Source organism: Conger conger, chromosome 9 (genome assembly GCF_963514075.1).
Source record: "Conger conger chromosome 9, fConCon1.1, whole genome shotgun sequence".
In the NCBI taxonomy this organism is placed as follows: Eukaryota; Metazoa; Chordata; class Actinopteri; order Anguilliformes; family Congridae; genus Conger; species Conger conger.
The window spans coordinates 43,719,279-43,732,681 of record NC_083768.1 but is presented as its reverse complement, the minus strand read 5'-3'; the positions used below and the strand labels follow the sequence as shown (position 1 = coordinate 43,732,681).

Here is a 13,403-nt window from a genome sequence, read left to right as displayed (position 1 = left end):
CCTGAGCCATGTCACCCTTAATAAACCAGCACTAACTCACAAACTGTTTTCTGATCATGACAAAACTTGGCATACATGGGCAATATTCGGCTCTGAATTTTGGTGTCCTTCTGCCAATAGAGGAATATGATTAAAAATGCATTCAGGTCAAAATTCTGGATGCTATGTCTCACTTTGTCTCAGTGTCCAATTGGATGTACAATGATGAAGTCATGTCGGAAAAAATCTGTTGTCAGCGGGCATGTGACAGGCTCAGCAATGACTGATCATCATGAATATGTATGTACGGTATGCTAACCGCAAAGCTCGGGAATACCATCAGTTGCCGCATGCCACATGCTGCTTATGCCCAGAAGCAGAATGATTCACATACTTATCAGCTGGTTTGTGGGCATTTTTGGGTTGTCTTGAACTGTGAAAAATAGTTATCTACAATATAGGTGATTATATATTATTATTATTATTTATAAATACATTGCTAAATTATAGGCCAAATAATTCACTGTGTGGAACAATGTCAATTCCTGTGAATTCTCTTAACGGTAAAGGTCTGTCATAAGTGATTCATAACACAACTGAATGGTGTCAGACCAGCAGTTAAGACTTAAATTACATCTTACATTGATCAATTCCCTGGACAATTCCTCTTAGTTCTGTGGCCGTCACTCGCAATAAGTCACTTAAATTCTTGCATGTCCGCCCTACTGGCAAAATCTCGCGTGAGTAAACGTGAACAACTCCTCCAGCGCACGGTCTTGAACACCCATCAGCCTTTTCGCCTACTGCCGACAGAGCAAGGTAGATGAATTTCGTAGTGTAGCGCTTCAAACATGTGCTAATAATCTTCTGAACGACGGATCTCACATTAAAACCGACCGCTTTCATTCATTAGGGTTTAGGCCGAGGGGCGAAGTGAAGAAAATAATTATACGGCTATTATGTCCGTTTAAAATGTTATAATGTTGACTGTAATAATGGCCGCTCCCATACAACGCATAAAATAGGCCAACGTGCTTTAGACACTACATAGCATTAGCTATTTAGCTGGCATGCTAGCGTTCTTAGCTAATTCCTATTTCACGATTCTGCAACTGTTGAACATTCTGATTAGTTAACCTGACCTAATCACTTAACTAAATACATATTAATCGTTATGTAAAAAGCATTCAAAAGTTCTGTATAAACAATGGCATTGGTTAACTTAGCCATGGATCTATTAACGTTACGTTAATAGATCCATACCGACTTCCATGATCAGCAACTGGTCGCGATTGGCTTTGTTGCGATATAGCTGATTATTCTAACGTTAACTAAATTACAATATGAAATTGGGGATATGTTAATACATTAAGCATTCCATGGCATGAGCTAGTGTACGCTTTTGTTCTTACTGTGAACGTCGCTATGAATGTTCCACGATGTGTCACCGCGGATTGTACTTAAAAGTCTTAACATCTGAAGATAGGTTTGATTAGCGGGATAACATTAACGGTGAACTTACTAGCTAGCTAACAAGTACCTGACAAGTGTGCGTATATAGCAACAGAAGCTGGTAATAATTAAATGGTATGATGGAAGGTTTTCCTATTTTCTTTTTTAACTCATTGGCGAAAGTCGGGTTACTTTAACTAATGTTGAATTTCTTTCATTCTCGGTTAAACAGATGCCGGGTGTCACAGTGAAAGACGTCAACCAGCAGGAATTTGTCCGTGCCCTCGCCGCCTTTCTCAAAAAGTAAGATGTGTTCCTGCCCCGGCTGCACAATGTACACAACTCCGATTCCCATTCATTCTACCTTAATGTCCTGAATAGGATGTCTTTAGAATATATATATCTACATATGCATTCCGTCTCTGTCCTACTTTTCCGTTTTGGTTGCCAATATTTCACATGAAGGTATTTGGCAGAAAATGCCTTTCAATTATTTTGGATATAACTCTTTGGCAAGTGACTGTGAAATTACTAAAATGGAATTTCAATTGCTCTTCAATTTCCCTTCAACAGCCTCACCTATCGATATATGTCTGAAATGCACAGTGTGGATTGTTGTTCATTTTGATTACAAGATTTAACAAAACAATACCTTTTTGTCCAGTTTCTTTGAAGGTACTGGAGTTGAGTAGTGCTGGAGTAGAACATCTTAGTGTTGGCAAAATGAGAGGTGGATTTTCTAATGCCATTTTTCTCATGTTTGTAAATGGCTTATTTACGGATGTGTTGATTGCTATTCAGAGAGCAACAAATTTCTTCCACCAGACTTTAAAACTTTCTAAGATAGTCATAACTTGCTCAAAATGAGGGAAGGGGGGCAAAATTGCTTCCGTCAAGAAAATCATTGGACTGTTAAATTGCCTGACCAGAAGTGAGACTAGTTTTCCTGAGGAAAAATGATAAAACAAGTGTTGATTTCACTATTAATTTACTCTGTCAGGGGTTATCAAAATGTATCTCCAAAAAATGTCCCCCTCACGGGCAGAGCATGAGATTTTGTATAGGTTGGTAAATCCGTTCTGCTTGGCTGTTGGGAGAAACTGAAATCATACGCTGTCATCAGGAGCTGCTTCACAACAGAATATTCTAGTTTGAATTCAGTCAGGTTCAGATGTTGCTGCCTAATCTTCGTCCTTTCTGTGCTTCAATGACTCTTTGATTGGGGCGAAACAGTCACCCTGTATGACATGATATGCCTGGGAAAGGAGTTTAGTGCGATTGTTAGAAAATGGATATGGTACACAGTACAGAATTATGCATTCACACCTTTAGAGCTGTGTGCAGTTCAGGTCATACGAATCAAGTTTATACATAGGTTCTTTGTTAATTATACCTGGTCTGCCTGCTCGGACTGACTCCCTCCCTCCCTCCTTATCTGTCCACCCTCAGGTCGGGGAAGCTGAAAGTGCCAGACTGGGTGGACACAGTGAAACTGGCCAAGCACAAGGAACTGGCTCCGTGTGACGACAACTGGTTCTATACCAGAGCTGGTGAGGAGGAAACCACGTTTGAGTTTAACCGTTACGCAACCATTTGAACCGAACACGGCCAGTAAACATATTAAAGCCCCTGTGCAATCACTTTCTCTTGCATATAATATTTCCTTTATGCAAAAATGCGGAGATGTCAGTTTTCAAATTTACACTGGCAAAGAAGTGCCCTGACTAGACTTGCCCTTTCTGATTGAATGTTTACTTCCCAGTGTAGCTCTGACTGGCCGGCTAGCAAATGGACGCACCACTGATTGGTTTAAAGCTAAATGGCACAATACACATGTAACCTGATCCCTGAATGACTGAACTGATTGCAAATGTGTTGTGGTCGCTGCAAGAACTTGGTTGCTTCCTGAGGTAAAAAATAAATGAAATAATTATCTTATTTAATTTGTTCTTTGTATCCAGTAAAACTGTAAAAAAAAATATTTCCTTTGATTGCGCAGGGTCTTTAATGTGTGCACTTTTGTAGTAGATATGTACTGGTGGTAATTCCAGTGAAAATGTGCTGTGCTAACCAAAATATATGCTGCTTAAAACATTTTCTGTTGCTACCTTTTCACCTTTACCTGCCTGTATTTGCACTCATTAGCTGCTTCACTATGCTTTTTTTGGGACACGTAGCCTATTATAAGAGCACTGATATGTATTAAGGCTTTAAATCTGGGCTTACTTGTACAAAGAGTTTTTTCTTCACAGAGAAATCCTTCGGGTTAATGAAAGTACAGTGCTCCCCATAGTCATTTCCTTTCTGGCTGGTGCGCCCGTGTTTGATTATTTTGCTGTGTTATCTAGATGAAATGGAACATATTGAGCTAATGACAAGTTTCCGCGGAAAAACTCAATGTGCCAGTGCGCTCTATTGAAGTAGTCGGAGCCCGTCAGGAGTCCCAGTAGTCAATAATAGAAGCGACGGAAGAAGAATTTTAGATGGCTTTTAAATCAATTAGCTGATGTCAGCGCCTTTATCAGTAGGCGAGAACCCCATGTCTAGAATTAATTGCTGTTTATGTAATTAAACTCTCGGCGTATGATTACTGCCGCTCCATTTTCGCACCGCGGTGACTGGCGGAGCACGACTTCCTTGCCCCCCCCCCACCCCCCTGTTAATACATTTCACAGGCCTTTCAGTGTGAATTAGACGCATTCTGTCTGACCGCCCCCTCTGTTGGACCCCCCCCCCCCCTTGCCGCTGTTCTTTGGGGGGGTTCCAGTTCAGTCGGAGCCTTAACCCTTTCTGTCCCAGGCCCAGCATGGCTCCACCTAAATCCCATGGGATTTTGGCTGTGCTTGAGAAAATTGAGTAGGGTTTTAAAATTGATTTTTGATTGGTTGAGAAGGTCAAGAGCGCCTTATGGGTTAAGGCTGTGACTTAGCGACCGCTGCTGTTGCGTTGTACTGTGGTGTGGCGTCTGACCCCTGACCTCTGACCCCCCCCCCCCCTCCTGTGCCCCAGCCTCCACTGTGCGACACCTGTACCTGCGCGGGGGCGTGGGCGTTGGCTCCATGACCAAGATCTACGGCGGTCGTCAGAGGAACGGCGTCTGCCCCGCTCACTTCAGCCACGGGTCGAAGAACGTGGCCCGCAAGGTGCTGCAGTCCCTGGAGGGGCTGAAGATGGTGGAGAAGGACCCCAACGGGTGAGGGGACCGCTGCTCTTCCTGCGGGTTTGTGCGGCTGGCGGGCGATGGGACACCTTCGGGCCCTGCGCTGTCGTGATGTCTTAGTGGATGTCCTCCCCAGCACTCATTTATCTGTGTAGTTAAGAAACAATATATTTGAATTAAAGCTCCCATATTGTGGAAAATTAAATTTCTGCTGCTATGTGGATTATAAAGGAGTTGAAGGTGCTATAAAACGGAAGTATCTGCGTTTCGCACAGTGCCCAAATAAATCTATGAAGTTAATGTGCATTTAAACGAGCTGTTTGGACTTCCGTGTGACATCACGGCGACACACTCGTTTGCTTCAGCTGGGCTACCTTGTAGCCCGAATGAATCCAAGTGTTCGGCACAGAGGGCGTTCAGTTTGTAGGAGCTAGCCTGCCAATCGGAATGGAGGTTCATTGATATCAATGGGCCTTAAAGACACAGTCACTAAAACGCTGGAGAATGGACATGGATAGAGATTGTTTTTGGTCCTGTTGTCTTATGGGTATCTGGCCCTAAAATAAGACACTGGAAATGTGTTTTATATGGGACCTTTAAGAACATCTGCCATTGAGGCTTGAGATGAGTTGAATTGACCTCCAGACATTTCGTGCTGTTTTGGGGAGGGATGGCATGGCTACCGGGCCACTGACTGCTCTTTGTATTGTGTTCATGTGCTTAGAGCCATGTGACATTGCCAGGGTCTGTGCAGTCATCCAAAACTTCTCCACCCTGTGGGGGTTTTGGCCCCTCGGGGTATGAATCCATATCGGTCGCCTCCCAGACGTGCTGTGAAACTGGCGCACGTTCACCTCTTGCATTGAAACGGCGTGCGGCAGTCGGAGTTGGAACTGCCGCAAGAGACGTTTGGTTCGGGTGACATGTCAATCACAGTGCGTTAATCCCCCCCTCTGGGCTGCTCCAATCAGAATTTGAGCTGCCCCTGAGAAAACGGATGATGGATTTGAAAGGAGTGTGACTTTCCTTTCAGTCAGACAGTCTTCACAAATATAAAGGGAAGGGGAAAAGGGGATTACCCCAATCACAAGTTTTTATTATTATTTATTTATTTATTTTTAACAATTGCAGTGTTTGTATATTGCTTGGGACGGCACGTCCTGTGCGCTTGTCGATTTGCAAAGGTTTTGGATAAATCAAAGTTTGGCTCGCTAATGAACTCGAACCCTCGTAACGATTCTTGTCATTGGCAAGCATTGCGTTCCTGTCTGGATGTCCAGACCAATGCGGTCAGACAACAGTAAACTTGTTTTGAAGTCCAAGCCAGAAGTTTGCCTGTGTGTGTGTGTGTGAGTGTGTGTGTGAGTGTGAGTGTGAGAGTGAGTGATAGAGTATGTGTGTGTGTGTGCGCGCGCGTGTCTGTGCCAATGGATGAGTGTTGTCTGGAAGATGAGTGAGCTGTAGGAGTTTTGGAAGGGAATGTATTGTGCAGGAAGGCAGAGCGTGTTGGTGGCTAACTAAGATGATGAATGCTTTTCCCTCTTCAGTGGCCGCAGGCTGACTCCACAGGGACAGAGGGACCTTGATAGAATCGCTGGCCAGGTGAGTTGCTGTTTGTCACCATAAAAACCTTTTCATGCCCCCTCTCCTGCTTGCATATCATGAGTTTTTCTCGTGTCCTGTAACCCTCCCACGCAAAAAAAAAAGTTTAAAAAATAAAATAAATGTCTCAGCCAGTAATGAATAAAGGGATAATTCTTCTTCCCACAGGTTTCAGCTGCAAGCAAGAAGCAATGAACTGTACAATAAAATGATGAATATGTTGACCTGAGTTTGTCGTGTGAAATCTCTTAATGGTGATTTTGCCTACAAGGCTAATGTTAATTGCAGCCACACTGATTTGCTCAACAGAGTCACAAGGACAGAATAGATGATATGTGCAGCCTACAGAAGTGCCAGTCAGCAATGCCAATATCTGTGTCTGTTTAAATCGTTGGTCAGAAAGGGATTTCGCCAATATTTAATTTAACATTTGTATTAGAAATGCACCACTTTCACTGAGTTTAAATATTGAAAAGGGGATTTAAATGCACAGAATATTGAATTTCAATGAATTTGCTTGAATATGCAAAGGAAATATGAATTAAGTAGATTAATGAAATGGGCAATGCGAACCTTCCATTACAGTTAGTGAAAATAAATGAATGCATACAGATTTGTCCACGCGTGCCATTAAATATAAATATGCAATTCGTCCTTTTATTAAAGTGAAACCCATGATTAATATACATTTTTACGTCAGTGCAGAATCATCTGGGTTTTGAGAAAAAAATTGTTCGGGCAAAGTGTGATTTCTGTAATCCCCAGAACCTGCTCTGAGGCATGTAAACGCGTGGAAATGCAACGAAATATCCCGTACCAGAGGGGGGCTCCGTTCCTATAATGTAAACGCTAATACTGCCATGAGCAAGGGAGTAGACCGAAAAGGTGTGACAATCTTGCTGATATAGGGTATTCCGAAATATGCTGACATAATGCTAATTAGCCGGTACACCTCTCCATCTTCCTATGGAAATTTACCTTCCTGGAGGAATTATATGTGCTACTGTACACCGACCCTATCCTATACACGGGGAAACCTGGACGAATGTAAGATTAATCAGGGAGGATTATCCTAATAAGGTTTTAGCAGCTGACTTCAAGCCAACAATAGAAGGAAGCTTTTTTAACGCTTTTTAAATAATCCGATTCCTGTACGGATATTCCGTGTTATCGTGGCCTAATTTCTCAGAAATTCAGCTTCTGTCCCTTCCCAATAATGTGCAAATTTGTAATTATAAAATGTTAATCTGCTCTTGTTTACTCTTCGTTGCATCTTACATTTTTTTGAACGGAGCAACAATTTTTACTTTAGGTTCTGAAGCGCAGCACAACTAGAAATTTCATCCATATGGCTGAACGGGTCAAGATAAAAAGTTATTTCCTGTAAATCATAATTCTTAAATACAGAAACGTTTATTTAAGATGAAGATGTAGAGCACTGTCGCAATAATTTGCTAATAATTTGCAGTCATGCAACAGTTGATGGAGGCAGAGCCTGACAAACGGAGGTGGCTAAACTGAATGAATTCTTGATTGTATCGGCAACTCAAATTCAAGTCGTGACTGTGGTCCGTTCTGACTTGAGGATTTAAACGTTGCCGTTTTAAGTTTTGCGGTTTGACGTTAAAGGAACGCGAAACAACACGCAGAAACGTCTCATAAAAAGTTTTAGGGGCAGCTTAATCCTGGCCGCATTGTCACTTAATTATTTGATAGCCTTAATTTGCCATTTTATGAAGTTGGGTCCGAAATCACGATTGTTCTTATCCTCGTAATGGATCACAGCTAGTATCAACATCTTAATGACCCTACCCTGTTCTTACTTCCTTTGAATACCCTAGTGGAGGGTGGGAGCCTTCTGTGCAAGAATCTGTCACGAGCATCATATTTCTCACAGAGGGAGTAAGGGACGGGCAGTATAGAGGTAGGCTAGAAGACACCTAGACAAGATTTTACAGGTAGCCTATACAAAAGCAGACAGATCTCAGAACTAATCTCTAGGCGTGCTGCAGCTAGGACGGTCCACATCTTGACGGAAAGAACTCAGGACAGTAGACCAAAATTTGAAGAACTCGTTTGTAAGAAAAGTAGAAATGCAAGGGATCCCGAGCAGTGGGCGCGTGCCACTCCTGTGCACCTTGCTTTTTTGTTCGTTGCAAGGTAAGATGATACCCCGATATGTGCGTCAGTCTCGCTTTTTTGCAAAAATCTTAAAATATCTCTTAAGTTTAGGGAGATTGATCTTTTTAGATTTATGTGTCAACACTACTTTTTCATGTAGTGTTGTAATTAATTTACATTATTCTTATATTAGTTCTGTCTTAAGTTTAGTTTGAATGTGTTTTGTTGCGAGAGTACAAACATAATCTGTGAAAAGGGGAATTGTAATAAAAATAATTGAAATAAAATAAATTCAAAATAATTGAAAAGAAAAATAACGACATACACTGTATAGCCTTCACATAGCCTTCAGTCACACTTTAAGAATGATTGGAATGAAGCGGAATGTTAGTGGAATGATTAAAGGAACCATCTCAATCAGGTAGGACTCGGCCACAATAAACGGCTTTATCAATTGTAAAGAGAAATGCCAAGTTGTAATCGATTTTGTATATCATCAATGGAATGCATATTTCAATGCTTATGTTTAATATCCTGATTGTGTCGAATATTTCCTGTTTAATTGAGCAAGTTTAATATCTTGCCTTCTCCATATTAAGAAGTCCAATAAACCATTTTGGAGTCGTTTTAATTTTCCGACTTTTTGCATGTTGTGCTCATGGAACAAGATGTCAAAGAATAATGTTCTATATACAAATAAAGCCTATTATTATTTCGTGAAAAGAAATGTGGCCAGGTACTGTGACTTCGTTCAACATCAGTATATTTCAGTACCCTAGTCTGATTAAGTTTGACAAGAACTGTAGTTTGACAGCAGCCAGAAACATAGAGTGGACTTGATTAATGACGACAAAACCAAATCAAATGGCAATAACGTCAGAAACATACAGTATGTGCAGGATCCTCACACTGTGCCATTCACCAGTCAACTAAATATGCTTGGGTCTGTTCAGAATAATGGGGTAATTTACATATAGCCTAAATCTATAGTTTCCCAGTTGCATATATAATGAGGGTGAAGCTGCTTCAATTCTTATAGGGTGTGGGGAGGCTTAAGTCAGGGCTTCAAAAACATGGGCCTGTGAGCCCCTAGATATGCTGCCTTTGGTTCCAGCCAATCCTGTAATTAGCAAAGATAATAGCTTCAGCCAAGGAGGTTATGTAATGACATATGCCTATTTGTCCGTCTGTCTGTGACGGATATCTTAAAAATGGCTTGCGATCCAAGGACCAGCCGGATTACCATAGCACTTGCTGTGCTCGGTCATGTTTTCAAGAGGAAGCAATCTCCTGATTTAGTGGATTCAATGACCTTTCCTCTAGCACCACCGTCAGGCCAAACGTTCAATTTGTGATCAGCTGGATTGCTGCGCATGTTCATTTTTCCCAGTGGTGGAAACATGCTGATTTTGGTAGCCCTGTGACCTTTTCTCTTGTGCCACCATCCGGCCAAACATATCTCAAAATGTAATGACTGGATTGGTAAGACATTTGCTGTGAATGTTCATGTGACGGGAGATTGCTGTACCTTGCTGGAGGTCTGCACTCCTCTCCTCTTTCTAGTTGAGAACATGCATTCACATCTATTTGAGAACATGCATTTGCATGCTTTCATGATTTCTGTCTTTCATTTGCTGTGAATGCAGACTTTTAACCCTTCATTTACAACAGGCCGGTTTTGGGTTCTAAAATTAACCGAGATTCTGCCTGTCAAATCAACCGATTAATCAGTCTCGTATTTGTGAAAAATACATATAGACCACAGCTCAAACTGTAATACTGTACAACCCTGCATACTGTACACATCAATCCCTTGGACTGAGTTTGGTGTAAAGTGCATGTCTGAATTGTCCTGCAGTTAGTGGGATATGATAAGATTCCCGAAAGTGCTCTGTGCTCTGCTCTGCTTATCTGAGTCAGGATACCCAGGGACAGGATCTCTGGTAGTCCCATTGTAAGTACAAGGGGCTGGAATTACAGTGTATTTTTTACAGAGCACAGTGTATTTGTACAGAGTACATTGTATTTCTAGAGAGTACAGTGTATTTTTGCCACTTTGCTATGATTTGGCCCAACAGCCTTTTTTTTAGAGCTTGAAGAATCCTGCTGGCATTTATATTACCTGCTGCATGGGTATCTCTTTTAGCTGTTCACAGATAATCTGAGGCCCTTTCCACCTCTCCCTCCTCTATCTGTGTATCTGTGTTACAATCTTTCTTTGGGTCTCGTTTTTCACCAGACCCCTGTTTGCTGTTGTCTCCGCCTCGCTGTCGTTTCCTAACTCAGTGTTCTTCCCCGCTCCCTCTTTCCTTCCCTCTGTGTCCCCATCTTTCTTCCTCCCACACTCCTTCACCCCACCTTTTCTCCAAAGCTCTCGCTGGTGCCCAGAGTTCATGAGCTGCTGGTTACTCTCAGGAACGCCAGGGCAAATATTCCCCCCAAAAACTGTAACCCACTAGCCCCTGACAAGTCGGCACTGGTGACTCGATGGGACCTATTACCATTCTTTCGTGGTTAAAGGCTCCCTAAGGCAGATGGGATAGGTGCATCCTTTCCTCAACCTCAGGCTTTGCGCAGGGCAAAACAAAGGTCCCTTGAAGGCATTTTGGCTTTGAAACCTTCATTATCCCAGGCCAGTGTTAGTGCATTCTTTATACTCAACAGACAACACATGCATAGTGGAGACAGGAGAGGGAAGAGTTGTACATTAGTCAGTTTTTCAACTCCAGTCCTCAGGACCCACTTGCCAGAAGGAACTCAGACACCTGATTTCACTAATGAAGGGCATTTTTGGTGGTTAAATTGGTTCCGTCATTAAATTGGGTGTTTGTGTTCCTGGTTACAACAAAAACCTTATGCAAATGCAGTCTGAGGATTGGAGTTGAGAAACACTGCATTAGATGTCTTCTCACTTATTGTTTTTGATTGATTCAGTGATTGAAGGCTGCTTGCCATTGGCTCACCAAGATTCATGACCAACTGCCTTGGCCAGTGTGCCATGCCAAGCAGATTTTCTCAGTTGACTGAGTCAACTTGACTCTCTGGACACCGCTATCCCTAACCACACTACGGCTGACGGAATCACTCAGCCATCAGAGCTCAGACAGTGCTGGCACTCAAAGCTTGACGACAGCTGGTGTTTTCTCTCCTATACAGAGCTCTGGAAAGTGTTCACTTTCTAGGCAGGAAATATTTGACCATTCCGTCAAGCTCCAAGCATGTTTAAGCTGGCAAATCGATGGGCGAAACAAAGATAAATGCTTCATGCCATTATCTGTCAAAGGACCAGACATTCCACCCAGAATAACGTTTTTTCTTTGCAAATATTTTATACGGGTGCATTGTTGTCCTCCCTTTAAAACATTTGGAAAGCTGTCAATTTCTGATAATGAGTCCAATTAATCTCCCAGAGTTTGGATGTTGTATTCACTGGCGTAGAAGACTAAATGACTAATTTCCCAGGGCAGGGGTTTGTATTTTCACCATGCTTCCAGCCACAAGTTTCAAATATTAAAAATAGCTCCCCGTGACAATATGTTGGTGGAATTCAAATAAAAGGGCTTAAACATGTTGGATGTTTGATTCTGACTTTTGCGTAGTGCAATGTCCTTCCCGACTGACAGCAAACATTCCTGGCAGGTACTGTTTATTATTCTTGCCTGCTCAGAATGAATGCTCGCTTCCCATAACGTGGCTTGAAGAAAACACGGTCAGCCTTTTCTTGATTCCAGGAGCTGACCTGTTATAGCATTCCAAACAACAATTGCAGTGATGACTTGGCCTGTAATGTATGGTATTCCTTTGAACAGGCCATAGCTTGCCCCAACGACTCTGCTGAAGCCATGCGCACAGGTATGGCGTAACTGGTGCATTTAAACTGGTCACAGGACATCCGTATAGAAGCGGTAATGCAGTACAATACGATGCAGTGCAGCCCAGTGCCGAATGGGTCCCATTGATGGTCTAGATTAGAACATCTCAGAATTCTCCTGCCCTGTTTAGTTACAGGTCCTTCCACCCAAGTCTGCCCCCCCTACACACACACACACACACACACACACACAAACCTATAGTCTGTCTTTACCCTCTCTTGACCCCTGTCTTCATCTCTTCTGAATTCCCATTTTAATCCATAGTCTTTGCATTTCATTCAATCCATAGAGCTCTGCTCACAGAGTGCTGTTATCAAACCCCTTTCCACTGTAGAGCTGGAACCAGACTGGCTCACTTAATGTGGGTACGGGGTGGTTTCCCTTCATCCTGCAGTTGTTGAACATGTTGGTAATTGTCGACTGCTCATTTTCATTAATCATTTTCATGGTTAGTTCGCAGATGTTGTCTATTGCACAAGAGTATCATTACCACCTTGAGAGAACTTTGATGGAGCACAAAGCGTCCTGGGCTTCAATCTATTTTTCAGAAATGGAGAGGAACACGAGAGCTCGTGGGGGCAGGTTGGGGATTGGCGATCACGGAAGTATAGAGGGAAGAGAAAGCTCTGGTGATACCATGAAGTCATAGCCCCTCAGAATGAACAGAAGATACCTGAAGTTCCCCCTGGGAAAAATAAAGTTGTTCTATTCTGTTCTAAGATCACATATCATTGGTAGAACTTGTTATTCGATTCCCTGGAGGGGGTGGTCTTCTTATGTTGAATAGCTAAGGTTTATCTTACCATTATTCATCTGGTTGAATAGTTTTAGTAACTCAATGACTTTACTATGATGCAAATAATTTCTGTATGAGCTTGAATTGAAAGTGATTTAGAACAAATTACTGTTGGGGAAAAGTACTTACATATACGGTACTTTTATAACCGTAGCTGGTGCTGATACGGTCAAGAGGTTCAGTTGTTGTTCAGACCAAATATCAGAATGGGGAAGAAATGTGATCTAAGGGACTATGTCCGTGGTATTATCGGTGCCAGACAGGATGGTTTCAGTATCTTCTGGGATTTTCACAAACAAGAGTCTCTAGGGTTTACAGAGAACAAAAAACATCCAGTGAGCGTCAATTCTCTGAGCGACTACGGCAGACTGGTCCAAGCTGACAGGAAATTGACGGTAACTCAAACAACCACGCGTATGCT

The 13,403-nt window shown here is 42.3% G+C and overlaps 1 protein-coding gene across 1 annotated transcript; it reads left to right on the top strand.

The window, feature by feature from the left end:
- The first annotated feature begins 723 nt into the window (after nt 1-723).
- LOC133136909 (small ribosomal subunit protein eS19) lies at nt 724-6,417 on the top strand. Its single transcript, XM_061254782.1, has 6 exons — nt 724-798; nt 1,664-1,734; nt 2,881-2,981; nt 4,441-4,624; nt 6,139-6,193; nt 6,362-6,417. Exons 2-6 carry the CDS (start codon nt 1,664-1,666, stop codon nt 6,386-6,388), a joined length of 438 nt encoding a protein of 145 aa, XP_061110766.1. The 5' UTR covers nt 724-798; the 3' UTR covers nt 6,389-6,417.
- Nucleotides 6,418-13,403: the final 6,986 nt, after the last annotated feature.